At 38.7% G+C, this 17340-nt stretch overlaps 2 protein-coding genes across 2 annotated transcripts; one reads left to right on the forward strand and one right to left on the reverse strand.

Moving 5' to 3' along the window:
* The first annotated feature begins 1853 nt into the window (after positions 1 to 1853).
* On the forward strand, positions 1854 to 11877 carry lmf2 (lipase maturation factor 2). Its single transcript, XM_015384014.1, has 14 exons — positions 1854 to 2059; positions 2764 to 3017; positions 3094 to 3122; positions 4790 to 4983; positions 5083 to 5261; positions 6632 to 6776; positions 7351 to 7479; positions 7558 to 7663; positions 7731 to 7827; positions 7923 to 8105; positions 8183 to 8351; positions 9329 to 9440; positions 9738 to 9846; positions 11141 to 11877. The coding sequence occupies exons 1-14, from the start codon at positions 1966 to 1968 to the stop codon at positions 11561 to 11563; spliced, it is 2223 nt and encodes a 740-aa protein (XP_015239500.1). The 5' UTR covers positions 1854 to 1965; the 3' UTR covers positions 11564 to 11877.
* A 198-nt stretch (positions 11878 to 12075) lies between these two features.
* Positions 12076 to 15549, reverse strand: miox (myo-inositol oxygenase). Its single transcript, XM_015384015.1, has 10 exons — positions 15377 to 15549; positions 15221 to 15295; positions 14696 to 14776; positions 14256 to 14418; positions 14108 to 14175; positions 13787 to 13896; positions 12874 to 12941; positions 12590 to 12639; positions 12328 to 12440; positions 12076 to 12238 (listed from the first exon to the last, which is right to left on the reverse strand). The coding sequence occupies exons 1-10, from the start codon at positions 15392 to 15394 to the stop codon at positions 12130 to 12132; spliced, it is 855 nt and encodes a 284-aa protein (XP_015239501.1). The 5' UTR covers positions 15395 to 15549; the 3' UTR covers positions 12076 to 12129.
* Positions 15550 to 17340: the final 1791 nt, after the last annotated feature.

Raw genomic sequence — 17340 nt, forward strand, 5'->3', positions numbered from 1 at the left:
GCTTTAAGCATCATCAAACAGAATAGCTCTGATTCTTCTGTGCAAAACAAGCTCAGCCAGGTTAATTAGACATTTATATACAAAACGCCCCAGGTGCATTACGTTAACCAACCCAATAATTGTTATGCTTAAACTTTTCATATTGAATCAAGGACATTTTTATTTACATAAAATCTTGATGTTATGGGGTCTAAAATTATATGTTAATGGATAGATTGTCAGGAATAAGATAAGATGGAGTTTATTGATCTCACAGTGGAAAAATTCACTTGTCAAATCGGCTCAATGGTCAAAAGATGGAGAATAAAATTGCATGTGGTATATACAGTGGATCAAGAATAATAATAAAAAGAAATAAGGCAGAGATTTACAGTGACTTATATACATTTACGGTGATTTATGCACATACAAATTTGGCAATGTACATAAGTAGTACCAGGTAAAGAACAACAGTGAGGTAGTGAGATAACTATAACAGCTGAAGTCTTTTATTTAACAGGATTATTGCATAGGGTAATAAATAGTAATTGCATTACGCATTGTAAAATCTGATGGCAGCAGGGATGAATGACCTGTGGTAGTGCTCCTTTTACAAACAGGGTGTAAAAGTCTTTCACTAAAGATGCTGCTCAACTCCTTTGCAGAGGATGGAAGGTGTTGTCCATGATGGATGGAAGCTTGGACAGCACCCTCCTCTCTCAGCCACTTCCTTCTCTGAGTCCAGAGTGCAGCCCAGGACAGCAGCTGCCCTTCTCACCAGCTCATTCAATGGATGTCTTCATACTTTAATTGCAATTTTGAGCATGATATGTTAATTGAAACAAATATCTGTATTTTTTTCTCTTCTTTTTTATGCACTTCTTGTTACTGTGCACTACTTTATTTTTATATTTGTATCATGTTCGAATAAATTTCAAAATAAATAGTATTCGGCAATTTACGCTTTATAAACTATACAGATTCCCAGAAAAATGCTCTCATTGAGGAAGAAAAAATTGTGAAACTGACTGGATTTATGAAAGGTTACAACCGTCCCAGGGATGGAGGTCAGCTGCAATAGAGGACTTTGTTTTTAAATGAACATCGTAGAAAACATTGTCCCACGTGATCTTTGTATTTCAATAGTAGGGGCAGATCTAGACCTAGATTACAAGGGGTCATGGATGGAGCCAGCATGTTTTCATGGTTGCACAGAAAAGCGTGAAACCAAAAACATTTAAATATTACAGTAAGAGAGCTGCAGAACCAAAGAGCCACTTGAAACTCTGCATTGGATGAAGTGAAATTTCCATTTCATTTAAGTTTGATGCTGGTCAAACTGAAAATTTTGATTTAATGTTAGAACATTTTAAATGTATTAAACTAAAATTAAAAATATCTTTTACAACGCAAAAAAAAAAAACAACAAAACAAACAAAAAACAACTGAAATAGCTAATAATTAATTGCACACTATATATTTACCAAAGGGTAAAATAAAAGTATTCCCTTGCATATTAGGCAAATTTATGATTCAATAAAATATTGAATTACACATTATTACACATTTTAAGTTATTTTACAGGGAAATGACTAGATTTAATTAAATCGGCATGAGAAAAATTAAACTGCAACAAATTATTATTATTTTGGTTCAAAACAACATTTAGCTGATGAAAACTTTAATCCCATACCAATACCACTGAAGCTATCACTTTTTCTTTTTATTAAAAATCACAACTGAAACAGAACTTTAGTGAAATAAAAATAAATGGTACAGAGAACCTTATCAGTAACCAAAATTTCCCAGTGGTCCTTAAATGTTGCACGCGTTTGAATAGAGCAGCAGCGACATCTGGCGGCATATCTGTGGTACTGCAAACGTTCCGATTAATACGTGTCTCCCGCTTCTCTCTATTCCGCTTGTCCTGTTGCAGCTTCCTTCCTTTCTTCTGGACCAGCCGAGTTTGGGAGAGGCAAATCCAACATGGGGGATATCATCCTGCCTCGGCGCCTTTTCCTCTGGTGCATGGCGCTCATTTACATGGTAGCTTTTGTTTCCCTCTACGTTCAGGCACCAGGTGAGACTCTGGCAGAAGCCTGCCCCCTTTTCTCTCTGCTCGGCGGTCAGTGTTAGCTCTGCTAGCTGCAAACTTGTAACAGTGTTTACGTGGTGAGCAACCGCCTGGAAACTTCTTTTTATCTGCGCACTGAGCTAAGTTTAAACACAACCTGCTGTAGAAAATGATCACATAATAATTTATATGATATGCTATTTATTCTTTAAGCACATCTGAAACACAGTATTTTTATATTAAGAAAGTAGGATTGAATCCAAAAAAAGTTTTATTTCCATCACTCTGGGTCATTTGTTTCCCCCACAATGCATTTCGGCTCAATTCCAAACCCGTGTCCCTATTTCTATGAGTTTTAAAAGTAAATATTAACCCATATTTGATAAAGCTGCAAACATTAGTTTGCAACAGAAGTGCCATTAGACTGCTGAATGTTATGTAAAAGGGGTTATTGTATTATATTTTATTATATAAAATACTGAAATGTTTATATTTCTGTTTTCATGTATTTTTTTTACTGTTTTCAAGGCTGCGCTTTAAAAAAAAATGAAATTGTCTAGAGAGCTGTTCTTAACTAAATTTCTTTTTGTTTACACTTGTGTATGCAAAATGACAAAATAAATCTGTCTAAGTCTAGAAAAATGGAGGGGAGAAAAAAAAAAAGAGTCGATCCCAATCTCAGAAACATTCCTGTCATTCTTCATGTGCAGGTCTCTATGGGAACAATGGGCTGCTCCCTGCCCGCTGGCAGCTCCGCTACACTGGGAAGCCTCTGCTGGAACAGCTGCTGTCCTCTCCCACCCTGTTGTGGCTGGGGCCTCACCTGGGCCTGGACACTCAGACTGCCATGGAGCTGCTGTGTCTGACTGGGGCTGCCCTCAGCCTGGCAGCCACCCTGGTGGAGGCTCTCAGAGACAGCCTGGTCTTCTTCTGCCTCTGGGCCTTGTACTTGTCCATGTACCAAGTGAGTTTATGATCTCCTAAACCAGTTATTTTTTTTTTTTTGCTTTTATTTTCACTCATCTGCTTTCCTATTACAGGTGGGCCAGGTGTTCCTCTACTTCCAGTGGTAAGTGTGACTGCAAGACGTTGACGTTACAGCCCCACATTAAAGTGCGGTTCAAGCAACAGATCAGCACAAATTACTGCATCATGGTGAGGTGGAAACAGATTAATGGATTCTCAAGCTGAGGAGTGTCTAATTTTTCAAGTCTGGACAGATTCTTTATTTGATCTAGGTAACACATCTGTTAAGTAGAAGTATAGATACTGCAGTTTAAAAACACTCTGGTAAATGCTGAAGTATCAACTTGACCTATTTACTCAAGTAAAGCTAAAAAAGTATGTTCTCCAAAAACGAGTTAAAGTATAAAAAGTATAAAGTAACCTTAAAAAAAAAAAAACAGCCAGATGCCACTATATGAATTGAAAGCTCAATTTTTCGACTATTTCAAAAAATTTGGGCCAAGGATGATGGAGGTTGTGTTGGTCTCCATCTCCCGATACGCTCACGCCCGTGTTTGACCTTTCAGACATTTCGACATCTTTTTCTGAATCCTACATTGTAGCATGGCATAGACAATTCACGCTTGCAGTTTGATGAACACCTGCTTGCTTCTGATGATTTCCTTTAGCTAACCAATGAGTGTTTGCATTATATGACTCATCCTATTACATAAATTTTCACTAGATGTGGATGGCGCCAATGATTTGCATTGGATGGAGCAAATAAAATAAATATTTATAAACATTAATCCGAAGCCAAGAGTAACGAGTAACGTTTGTTTTTAAAATGTAAGGAATAGAAAGTGCAAATACTTGTATTAAAATATAACAAGTAGAAGTAAGTAGGAATAAAAACAAGTAACGGAGTAAAGTATAGATACCTAAAAAGTGTACTTAAGTATTTGTACTTCGTTACTTGACATCTCTGAATATATGTTGATCAGATGTGGGTTGACTAGAATGTGTCTAAGGCTACGTTCACACTGCAGGCCTTGATGCTCAATTCCGATTTTTTGTGTGAAATCCGACTTTTTTTTTTTGCGTTTCCATTCACATTTCCATATATATGCGAATTGTATTTGATCTCCTGTGTGAACTGCATTCATACAACCTAAGTGTCCTGCATGTGAAGTAGAGGATGCAATGACATCACAAGCAAGCGTGCTCTGTGTTTACGGAAGTAAACATGGATGGTAGTGCTGGAGAACAGATAGCGATCTTTCCCAACCTTAAAAACTCAATCTATCCAAGATGGTTAAAAGTAAATACTACTCCGCATTATCTTCCACCATTGTTGTTGTTTTTCTTGCCACTTCTGTGTAGCAAGAACCAGAAGAGTGAGCTTTGTCGGGTATTAATGACATTCAGGTCGGATGAATGCGACCTGGCTTTTGAAAAGATCAGATTCGTATTCAGGACCACATAGCCAAGCGGCCTGGGTCGCATTGGAAAAAATTGGATCTGTGTTGTTCAGACTGTCATGAAAAGATCAGATCCAGGTCGCATATGGGCAAACATATGAGACTTAGGCTATGTGAACATAGCCTAAGTCTCAAGTCGATTTTATTGAAGTTCCTGCTAAAATGCATTGAAGCTTGTGGTTGTAATGCATTAAACTTTGTTCCAGTTCTAGGAGCACGAGTTTCCACAAGTAATTCAATGCTGCTTTGTCATCATACCAATGTTTTGCTTATCTTTATGTGTAACTCATTTTTATTTTCTGCCCTTCAGGGACAACTTGCTCCTTGAGACGGGCTTCCTCTGTATCCTCGTCGCCCCCCTGACTTTAATCCGGGGATCTCGAGCGGGCAGAGAGCACGACCGTGTGACCTTCTGGCTGATCCGCTGGCTGCTCTTCAGGCTGATGTTTGCTTCTGGCGTGGTGAAGCTCACCTCACGCTGTCCCACATGGTGGGGCCTCACAGGTACAAGTGGTTCCGTTAAAAAGCTGGGGGATGTTTGTGGGTTTCGTTGGAAGCTCTCTCTGACTGATTGCCTCTTTTCTGTCCGTGTCTGTCGAGCAGCTCTGACGTATCATTATGAAACTCAGTGCATCCCGACTCCGCTGGCCTGGTTTGCCCACCAGCTGCCAGTTTGGTGGCAGAAGCTCAGCGTAGTGGGTGCACTGGTTATAGAGATCCCCGTCCCTTTGCTCTTCTTCAGTCCCCTCCGACGGCTGCGGCTCGGGGCCTTTTATTTGCAGGTGAGAATAAATTCAAAAGTGATCTATTTGCTTTATGAGAAAAGCCAAATGGTTGTAGGTATTCTACAGAAGTTTGGAAAAAACACTTCTTGAATACTTTGCATTTAGGTTTTTTCAGATTATCTAATTTTTTTTATTGTTTTTCAGTCTTTGTTGTTGTCCATGACTTAATATCTCTACATTATTTGCTTGGAAAATAGGTGAAATCATCAAAACATGTTTGGAAATAAATGTTTAGCAGATAAAAGTTATTTTTTTCCTCTCAGTAGCTGATGCAGGACCACAGCGATACATCATCCTTCAGCTGATTCTCCTCCTTACACTTATTTTCAGAGATGCTATTTTCAAATAACTTTGTTGGTATAAAAAATGTTTTAACCTTTAAATTGTGATCTCTTTAATGTTTTATACATGCTAGACCAAAGACATTTGGGTTCAAGTATCAAAGTGCTTCGAGTTATAGATCAGCGGCTTTACAAACAAAAAAAGCATTTTTATCAAATGATGTGAGCTGAGCTCGATAGAGCAGTAATGTTCCAAAATACCTGGAAAAGATCCTTTAGAAAACTAAAAGGACTCCATTCACCCCAAACCAAATTTAAGGTTTAACGTAGAAATTTGTGCACAGGAATTATTTCGTTATTAGGCTGAACTTAAAACAGGGTTTCTGTGGGTCATTAAAAGTCATTAAATTATGATTTTTTTTTTTTAAATTAAGGCCTTAATTGGCATTAAAATTCATTAAATGTGATTATCATGGCATTTAAAATGCTTTATAAAAAATAAAATTTTGTCCAATATATCAGATTTAACTGGTTCCACGTGTTTGTGTGGAACTGCTCCTGGTTGATCCTAAAGCCAGCTATATATGAGAGTAATGGATACCTATTTATGGCATTAAAATTATTTCTAAGAGCATTAAAAAGCAATACATTAGAGTTCCTCCTTCCTGTATAAACCATGTAAAAAGTAAAGCTGCACTACTGAAATCTGGTTGGAGTATAATTTGCAGGTTTTCTGTGAATATCTAAGAAAATAAATTTCCCTCAATGATAGAGATTTTCCATCCAACACACCTTTGAAAAGCATAAAAGTAGCTTTTCTGTAGTAATTTCAGATAGTTTGTTCCTTCTTCTTTTTGACCAAACCTCCCTGAATCAGACACCGACTAAAGCCTTTTGACAGATTTCTTCGAATTAAACAAAATATACATAATAATATAAATTTCATATATATACATTTTCCTAACAAAAAATAACATTTTGGTTTCCAGCTTACCAGACAGATTGCTCCAGATGAAAATAAGATGCACCTTTATGAGAAACAACCTTTGTAAATCTGATTATTTATTTATTTTGATTTCTTTATAGGTGCTTCTTCAGGTTCTCATCATTTTATCAGGAAACTACAACTTTTTCAACCTGCTGACGCTGGCCCTCTGTGTGTCCCTGCTGGACGACCGCCATGTCAACTTTTGGCTCTGCAGAGCAGAAAAGTCCGTAGACGAGAAAAACGGTACGATCCAGCAAAGCTTTTACTGTGGAGGGATTGTTCATCTTTTAGAGTAACTAAAAAAAGATGATGAATTTTAATTAAGTTGCTTTTAACTGAAGTCATTGTAGAGCTGAGAATCAATGAAAGCCTTGCCTGCTCTAGATTAGGATGGAACAAATACATTAAGATCAGAGAGAAGAAGGGTTTGTTTTTCAGTTTTTCTAAAGGTTGGAGAATAAATGCAGTGAATGCTACACTGATCTGTTATTTTAACAACCTATTCTCACATTTTACTCATCATATATCTGATTACAGATTTTCTTTTTTGTCTCGTGATTCAGTGGGTTTTTAACCCACTGATTAATGCTTTTCTAGCAGCTAAGTCTGTATTCTGTCTCAAATGTTGAGTTTTTTTTTTTCAAAACTAGAAAGAAATCTTGAAAATGTCTTTTTTTTTTTTTTTAAAAGGTTTATATAAAACCCAGTGCTCTTTTAAAAAACAGAACATCTATTTTTTTTTTCTCTGTTGTGATGATCAGAGCCTTAAAGAGGATTTTGTTTGCAGAAAACATTTAAACATATATTTTTGTTTTAGACTCCAAGTGGCTGCTGTGGCTTGGTTACTTCCTGGAGCTGCTGGTCTGGGCTCTCCTGATCTTTGGAACGATCCTCTGCTTCGATCTGCAGGTGGATTCTGTGAAGAACGCCATCTCCTCTCGAACAGGTAGGTTACTCTGCTCCAGTTCCTCCAATAAACATCAACAAAGATCTCCACCTCACTGCTTTGTTTTTACCTTGGCAGCATTCACATTCCATCAGTTTAACCAGTTTCTGAAGACCGTTACCATCCCCTCTATCTGGATCGGTGTGGTCTCGCTCACCTGGGAGTTGGTCACATCCATGTTCAGGTATCGAGCCGTTCTTTGTCTCCCAGGCGTGTTTGTTGCTCCTCCTATAATGTGAACTCATGTGCAGGTGTTCCTGCGTCTCTGGCTTCCTGAAGAGGTTTCTGAGGATGATCCAGTGGACGCTGTTCGCCACTGCTGCTGTGGCCATGTTTGCAGTCAGTCTGGTGGGTGCTGGGTAAACCAGATGTATGATCAGTCTTTTAAAGATCTGCAGCACCTCTTTGCAGTTTTCAGTATTTTTTTATTTGAATCCTTTCAGGTGCCGTATAGTTATATAGAGTATGACTCTCACGCCAGGCTGTGGCCCGGGGTGCGTGAGGCGTACAGTCTGGTGGACCGCTACCAGCTGGTCAACTCCTACGGCCTGTTCAGAAGGATGACGGGAGTCGGCGGGAGGCCGGAGGTGGTCATCGAAGGAAGCATGGATGGGAACACCTGGACGGTGAGATGATGGTTTAAGCAGAATCTGTTTGTGCAGCTGAGCTGTTTGTCTTTAAAGTTTCGGTTTTGTCTTTGCAGGAAATCGAGTTCATGTACAAGCCGGGGAACATGAGCGCATCTCCTCCTGTGGTGACGCCGCATCAGCCTCGGCTGGACTGGCAGATGTGGTTTGCAGCTCTGGGCCCTCAGAACCAGAGTCCGTGGTTTACCAGTCTGATGTACCGACTCCTGCAGGGCAAAAAAGAAGGTGCCAAACATTGCAAGTTTTTTTCTGCTCTTTAAGCCACTGTCGCACCTTGACGATTTAGCTAGCGTATACCTGACATCACAGAATGTTTTAAAATGCTGGCATATGCCAGTATTTTTCCAATTTTGGGCATGTATATAAAGCATTCATAACGAGTCCAGAACTTATGTCCAACAACAGCCCAACTTGTACATAATGCATGGCACCATAAAGCCCATGAAATATCATCAGGCCAGTGTCCTGAGGGGGGCAGCGATGCGCCCTGCCTGCATAAAAACATATCTTTGATCACGATATTAACCTAGCTACTGCCCACCCAAAAAAAATACAAAGAAAGAAAGAAGGTTTGCAGTCGCAGCAGATTCAGCGTCATGTCTGCTCGGAAGTCTGTTGGTCGTGGGCGTAAACACAGGAAGGATCCTTCACCCTCACCTCCCCGCTCACACTATGATGGTGATGAAGTCTGGCGAAATACAGACGGTTTCCTCCTGTGAACCTCTTTTACACCTTAACACTGCCAATACGCTATTAGACAATAGCTCTAACTTAGAAACACAGTCAGAGGTCATCTAGAACACATCAAATTCGTTGATATTCGTTGGAGATAAGTTCTTGATAAGTTATACAGAAGTTATTAATAGGTTTTGAATAAGCTAAACGCCACGAATTATGAGTAATTACACATAAGAAATATCAACAATTAAATAACTAACCTGTAACTTATGAGCATGTCGATGTACGCCAGCGAGCTCATAACTTATACGAAACTGGCCTACAAAACATATTGTACCCTTAACTTGTCCAACGTATGCCAGGGTTTTTAGCCAGATTTTTCGTACATCAGACATACGCTGGTCTAAATCGTCAAAGTGTGACAGAGGCTTTAGATAGAGCTAGGTCAAAGAAATCTATAAACTTTTTTTTTTATTTAGCAAGGGACAAATGGTTCTCTTCAAGTTTGCCTTCTGTTCCTGCAGTGATTGAACTGATTCAGACGGATGTCTCCAAGTATCCGTTTCACGAGGAGCCGCCCGCCTACCTCCGAGCTCACCGCTACAGATACTGGTTCACTGAACCAAAGTCTGACGGGTCAGTACTCTGCCTTCCTTCCTCTCTCCACCGGTGCTGAAACATTTGCCTTTTATTTCACTTCTTTCATAACAGAGTTGTGGAAATAAAAAGCTTAATATTCATCAGATCTATTGTATCTCCACATCATCTTGGGGAAAACTTCAATTGTTATTTAAAGTTTGTAGATTTTCACTCAGAAAATAGTTTATTTACCAATTTTTCCTTTTTTTTCATCACAAAAAAACAAACTTTGCCATAGATAAATGTTGATCCATGCCTCACATCTCTAGCATTTTCTTGTTTGGATCCTTGCAGGTCTTATCCAGAGCGTTGGTGGAGGAGGGTCTATGATGAAGAGTTCTATCCCAGGGTGCACTTGGGCAACGCTTTCCTGGAGGGCATGCTCAGCCAGTTTGGCCTTAAGGTACTTTTCTTTCTCTCTGTGAGATAAAATTAGTCTTAATAAAGTTAGAATAAACCCCAATTCCCTTCTAAAGTGAAGATCAAATTTCTAATAATATCCATTGCATAAATGTAATGGAGCTGGACGATGTGACCAAAACTCATATCATGATATATACTTAATTACAGTCGATGCAATATAATTCTGATATCGTTATAAAAAGGACAAAAATTGTTATGCCAAGTGCATCAAACTCCAAAAATGTTACATTTTCGAAACTCCATTTATAACCAAGTATCACTCATTTGTCTCGCCGCTTTCTCTGCATTGTCTTCTTTTTAATGTCGTGCTCTCATGTCAAATGTTCAAGAGGAAAAACACACCCAAGCCTGAAAGACAATGTTCACAAATCATTATAATTAATTAGCCAAACATAACTAGCTCTGAATCACAATCTAAAATTCTCCTGTTAATTTTTTTTTTATCCTCGTGTTAGGATCCCCGCCCCCCCTCAGTCAAACCCCCATCTTCTTGTTTTTTAATGAAAACCTTGATTACTGGATTATATTTATCTCAGTAGAGATCAGCTCAGTCACAACAACTGGAATCGACCTAAACATCCCATTATGTCGCAGAATAGCTCAGTGTTTGAGATGACAAAGATGAGCTCCCCTCTTATTTAAAGGGTGAGCTCAGCTTTTCAACCCAGACTAACTTTAAGCTTCTCCACCAGGTGTTTTCTTCTCACTTTTCCGACACATATTCGGAGACTCCTTGAGACGAGTTAAGGTCATTCTTATGGGGGAATTTTGGTCACCTCCATTTTGTAGTCAGAAGCTTTATAGAGTAGACCAAAAACAAAACCTTATTTTTGCTTAGAAAACATGCAAATTAAAACAGATGAACAGGATAGCCCCTTAGGAAGTCATTTGGGTTCTTGCAGGCTAACAGAGAACCCAAACGATTGCCCATTCCTGAGGGGCTGACCTGTTTTGTCTACTGTACGACTGAACGCATTGCTAACTAAAAGCCTGGGTATGGTGGCGGTGCAGCAGTGCAATGGACAACAAAGTTCTCGACAGCCTTTCTGGGTTTGGATCCTGAGACTGAGAACTTTCCTCCATGTTCCTTCTTCTCCTGTTAAAGGCCACTAGCGCCACTATATTTTAAAGTAAATAATGTTTTAGAAGGAGGTAATAAAGAGAGAAAGCTTATTGTTTTAGGTTTATCGTACTCTCCAATGCAGACATCCAGGCATCTCAATGAAAAGGGTTACATTTTTTTTCTCTTTTTTTTTTTTTTTTTTTTTCTGCAGGACAAATCAGCCCCACGTCGGGTTTCTAACAACACTGTTGCCCAGGCCGTGAGGTGGGTGCGATCTCAGGTCAGAGGTGTTCCTGCCCACACACTAATCTGGACTCTCATTGCCTGCAGCACCACCTTCTGTTTACTCCAGGGGTTGCACAGCAGGAAAAAACAAGCAGGACACGGTGTAGAGCCCCTTAAAATGGCCGAAAAAGGGAGCAAACATACTGAGGAGACAGATGAAAGCTTGTCAGGGCATCCAGAGGAAAAACAAAGACAGCGGGGGGAAGAGGAAGAAGAGGATGAAAAGAACACTGGAGATGAAAAGAAGGAGGAGGGAAAAGAGGCAGCCAGTGAGACTGATGAGGATGAGGATGAAGAGGAGGAGGAGGAGGAGATGAAGAAAGATGAGGTTCTAGAGGAAAGTTTTTGAGGAAGTTTCAGACTCTAATCTCCACCTGCCTTAAAACCAAAGCCAAAGAGCATTTCTTTCTTCTTCATCAACCACCATGTCTGCTGCCTCCACTCTGCATCATCTGTACATCCTCATATGTTGAGACTGAAAATCATTTAACCAGAATATGGAATCCAAAGTTTGGAGTTCAGGTCATTTTACTGAGGAAGTAAATATTTTCACTGTTTTCTGTGTTTTTGCGCTTTCACCTCCATCACTGTGCTGAGCTATATCCATGGTTTTTTCTGTATATATTTAAGTATCAGAACAAAAAGACCACAAGAGACGTAGTTTTATATAGATTTTTTTTTTTACTTGTTAAAATACATTAAAATAAAAAGTTTTGCACATGCATCTGTCTACTGTAAGCTTTGTGATAGTTCAGCAGTTTCCTGTATGCTGCAGAGATTAAAAGTTCCTTTAAGCAGAAAGCGATAACTTGCTAAAGCACTAAGTCCAGCTTAAGTGTTGATAAAGCATGAAGTCACTCATATTTACACTTTGTAAGCATGCTTCTGATTTCAGATGTCCGTCCTGCTTCTGGTTTACCAGTTCAGCACTCCAGGACAGTATTTGTCGATCAGGGACTGATAATAAGGTCGCAGCTCGTCCACGTTGGGCAAATCTGTGGTTTTTGTGTACAGGTCGAATTTGCTGTAGAAACGGAGAAGGTGGTTAGATCCCTGCTGAGAGCCTCGTCCGCCTGTGTTTTAACAGTGGATAGGAAATAGGAAGGTACTCACTTGAACTCTTTGACCCACGGCAGCATCTGCAGGTCTTTACTATTACACAGGTGGGTGTAATCTCCATGAGAGTGCCAGGGGTAGAAGGAATGGAAGCGAATCATGTACAGACCCTGAGGAGAAATGCAAAACCACACTTCCTTGAACAAAAAGAATAAAAAAAACTGCTGATAAGAAAATACAGGAGAATGGTTGGCTGCACATATCTAATTAGGTGGAAAATTATTTTTATATTAAAATATATTAAAACATATTTACGCACCTCCTCTGGGATAAGGCAGTTGTTGAACTTCATGACTCTGTAGAGATACTCTGAAGGATTAAAGCACAATATAAATACAGAAACCAGACTTCTCATTTAGAAAGCTTGACCCCATAAAATGAGTTGATCTGTCCAGATGTGGAGAAGGAAATAAAATGTATAATTTCCATCCCAGCAAAGCAAAGTGTGCTCTAATAACTTTCTCCATTGCTCTAAATATATCATGCTGCCCAAATTGAGCAGAACCTGCAGGATACTGGTCTAAATGTGAGCATTTTGCTTACCGTCGTGTCCCCAGGACATCAGCACATTGTCCAGACCACAGTTGGGTTCATAGATCCCAAAGTCAGTCCTGAGAAAAGGACAGAAATTCAAATAGTTTCACATTGAATCCTAATTCCTCCACTGTCCCTCATTCTTAGTCTTCATTCTAGTTGTGTTTCTGAGGGGTGCTGTCTCAGCTGCATCAGTGTAAAGTAGAAGAGCTTTCTAGCTCTTTAAAAATATATTATTTAGCAGAGTGTTTGAAAGAGAAAGCAGCTGGGTTTCTACAGATAAAAGTAGATAGTTTGTTTTAATGCCTGTCACCTTGTTTACTGAAATGGACTTTTACTGCTGATTCTTTTGGTTTGTTCTTCATATGGGAGTTGAGGCTGACCACCCAGGGCGCCACAAGCACTTTAGAAAATGCTTATCTATAGTTTTTGCTTCCTGTTGACCGATCAATAGGGAAAGCAAACTACGAGCAAGGAAATACAGTAATATTTGATTATTTTATTTATTTTTTTGTTTGTTTCTGATGCTGTTTCACTATTGGATTAAATCTGGATGTTATCGATCATTTCTCGTTTTAAATACTAAAATGTTAGAACTGCTTTATTATAACCTAATCATTGTCATTCTCAATAACCACCAGGTTTTCAAAGTTGCACGATTGAGATAATTATTTAAAGTATTTACCTTCTGGATTACTAAAGTATTTTTGAATTTGAATTGAACAAAGTTGTTTTAAAAAAAATGCTACTAAATATGTCAAATTACGGTATTCTTTTTATTAGATATATTCAATCTATAAAATGATAAAATAGAAATATATTTTATTTTTATATGAGCAGCATTTTAATCTGAGTCTGATTTGTATCCAAACGGTAAAACTTCCCTCATAAAGCAGTGAGTATTTAAGCTGCGAAGGCTTACTTGTATTCTGGGTTTTTCTCGTCAGGGTTGTCCTGGAAGGTGCTGTCTCTGAAAACTATGGAACTTTGAAATTTGCAGCCCACAGGAAACGTGTCTCCCACTACAGCCCACTGTGAAACACACACAGATAACTGCCATAAAAAAAGCCTCAAAAAGGAAAATGTTCGACCTTGCTGCACTATAATTATTCTTTTTGAAATTTTTGACTTTTATGCGTTTTGTACCTTATGTAAATTCAAATGAAAACACTTTTAGCTAATTAAATAAAATGACTAAAGAGGTCTTGAAGTGAGAAAAAAGCCCAAAGGATCTGTATCATACCTGCGGCTCATCCCACAAGGCCATCATTTTCCCAACATCATGGATCAGCCCCACTAGCTGGAACCAGTCTGAGGAGATACGGTTGATTAAATTATCTTGTTTTTAAGAAGAAGTTATTTTCAGTCAGTGTCTCACTTCAGAGGCAAACCTTTGTCCGGATGTTCTTTGCGGATGCCCTCAGCAGTCTGAAAGGCGTGGAAGGAGTTGGGAAAGTCGACGTCTGGGTCGGACTCGTCCACCAGTTGGTCCAGAGACATGATGGCGTCCATCATTCCCATCTTAAAATGGTTGCATTGGGTCCATTGAGCGTGCTGCAAAGAAGGTGCAGTGTGATTACAGAAAAGGCTTTTCCTTTCATGTCCAAAGGCTCCTAAACCTCTCAGACTTTTCTTCTCCTATTTTGACTTTACAGAAACATAGAAAATAGTGTCTTAATTATTTTCAGAAGATGTTTATTAACAAAAAATTATGATAAAATAATGACTATGCAAATTTGTAAAATAACTGATTTAGGCTAAAGAGGATTTGTATTTTGCAGGAACAGCTGCTGAAACAAAGCAACAAAATTATTGTTGCTTATTTTCTCACCTTTTGCTTCACAAAGTCCACCGTCTGGTTGGTGTGCATCAGGCTGTACGTTTTAAAGACTCTGTTGATGAGACTTCCATCCTACAACACAAGAACCAGCTCCTCAGTATATTTGGTAACACCACCTATTGTAGCAACGGGGATTAAAGAAATTTCCTTTTTGACGCAATCATCTTTTTTATAAATTAATATAACACTGTTTTCTCATGCAAATGAAAACACCTGCTTCAACAGCAAAAATCCTCAATTCTAGCAGAAATCTTAAACTGCTCATTTATATGACAAATAAGATATTTTTCAACCCAGAAAAAGAATGACAATATTATTTTGATCCATTAAGAGGTATTTCAGTCTTGAAAGAAAAATGTTTAACCGGAGTTAGTGAAATAATTCTGTGCTGGAAAAATATGTTCTTCCTCTGCATAGCTAATGATATAGAAGAATATATAATTACAATCGTTAAATATAAGTTTTCACTATTGCAGCATTAAAAAATATTAAGGCTGAAGAGATACTTGAACCTACCACAAAGTTCCTGTAATCTTCTTTCTCCTTGGAGGGGTCCAGATTTGGCCGATATGCCAGGGATGGATCTGGTCCCTGCATTTAATAATAAAACAGACACATTTAGCCCATAATTATTTCAGAAAGGATGCATAAAAACATAAAAGTAACACTTACTATGTTGATAACCCTCATGGTTGATGGCTGAACAGTAATCTCAGCAGGTGTCTTCTGGTGTGTTGGTCTTCTTGTGATGACTACCTGCCCTCCTGCTCATATATATCCTCCTGGATCCAACTCAAAAGTGTCTGACCTATTTTTTTTTTTCCAAATCCACATGAAGTCTACACTCATGTCCGGTCACAATTTAACCAACCCTTACCTAACGGGGTACCCTGTGCATTGAACGTTGGCCTTGTTTGTCTGTTCAACACGGCGTCCATTACAGGAAGACTTTTTCAGGAATCAGCAGAGAACATGTTTGGACACATGTAGAATGAATCAGCAATTTTTGGCTGCACATCTTATTTTGTTTTGATGATAATTGGTAAAATATACATATTTCTGCTTATTGAATAGTTTTTCTGTTTAATAATTAATTTATATTGAGCCTGTTTTCCAGGATCTGTTGTGTCTGCAATCAAATAGCAAACAAAGTCACTCAAAAAAAATACACCCCTGTTTTCTTTGCTAAGTTTAATTTCGGGGTATTGATCCAATTACGCACACAGCGGCCCCTGACGACATTTCTCTGTATCAGATGTCCAAGTTATGGTGGTCAGCTGTTTTAAAAGCAATATGCACACAGATAAAATGGACCAAAGAGTTCAAACAGGTTTAAGTCAATGAACTATAGTGTTTGTTCCTCACAGTTAAGGCCCCTAAACATCCTGTTTGGCTTCAGTCCACGTTGTTCAGCAGGTGTCTCCTCAACACTTTTAAAATAATGCTTAAACAGGCATAAAGTACTTAGTGAATAAAAGGAATGATATGGATATGATCATATATACCTTACAGTTGTTTACTTCTCTCTTAGGAGTCAAATCAGGTATGTAAATAGAATTAACAAATATTTGTAGTTTGGTATCATTTTGTGTGTCACGGTGGACTGGAGGCTGTTCCTGAGGAGGGCAGGGTACACAACGGCAGGTCACAAGTTCAGCACAGGGTGAAACTACAAACATCAATGCTCTAGAGGAAAAGGAATTCAAATTCAACAAAAACGAAATCATTTAAAAATGTATTGATCCCCAAGGGAACATGTTACATGGAGTAACTCATGTTTTCTTTTTTTTTTCAATGAGTTGTTGTAGAAGTGGATAGCTGTAGGCTTAAAGGATCTTCTGTAGCAGTCTGTCTTGCACCGGATCTGGAGAAGCCTCTGACTAAAAGCATTGTTGTTTAAAGGCTGGTTCATATGGAAAATACTCTAAATTTAATATTCACATCCAACTTTTAATTCAGGAGGGAATAAGTGGAAGCTTTGCACAGATGTGACTCATTAACATTGAGAAAATAGAGGAATCACTTTTTTCTCTCTCACTGCCTGGAGCTACTGCATCTCCCTGCTTTGGAGAACACAGGGAACCCAGAGAGATAGGTACTATCACTTATTTTCATTAAAGTCTGCAACAACATGGGAAACCGTTGCTAAATATGTGGCTAGTAGCCTGAAAATATTATAGCGGATCAATCAGAGCACTCTCACCTTTCTTTGAATGTGAATAAGAAAAAAAACATTCTTCTGGCTTTTAATGTAGGAGTGTAACCCCTTTATATACATTCATGCTATTTTTTAATTGTTTTATGGAGGAAAGAAGTAGCTTGGATGCAGCCTCTTCCAGTCAACTCCCAGATCAGCTACTCTGATTTTAAACTGCACTGCAGCTTTTGAGCTGCAACAGTTCAAATTTTAATCTCCAGCATCGTATTTAAAGGCGCTTGACCTAGTGGACGCCACATACCACAGGAAATTGGGCCAAGACAATGTTGGGTTGCACATGATGAGCTACAAGCACCATTAAACTTTTAAAACATATCGCAACCTTTTGCTATTTCTGTTTAATAATAGCAGAGGGTTCTACTGAGCAACGCCACCCAATCTGTAGAAATTAGCACAATTATCGTGAATCCAACTTAAA

This window comes from Cyprinodon variegatus, unplaced genomic scaffold (genome assembly GCF_000732505.1).
Source record: "Cyprinodon variegatus isolate N-32 unplaced genomic scaffold, C_variegatus-1.0 Scaffold299, whole genome shotgun sequence".
NCBI lineage: Eukaryota > Metazoa > Chordata > Actinopteri > Cyprinodontiformes > Cyprinodontidae > Cyprinodon > Cyprinodon variegatus.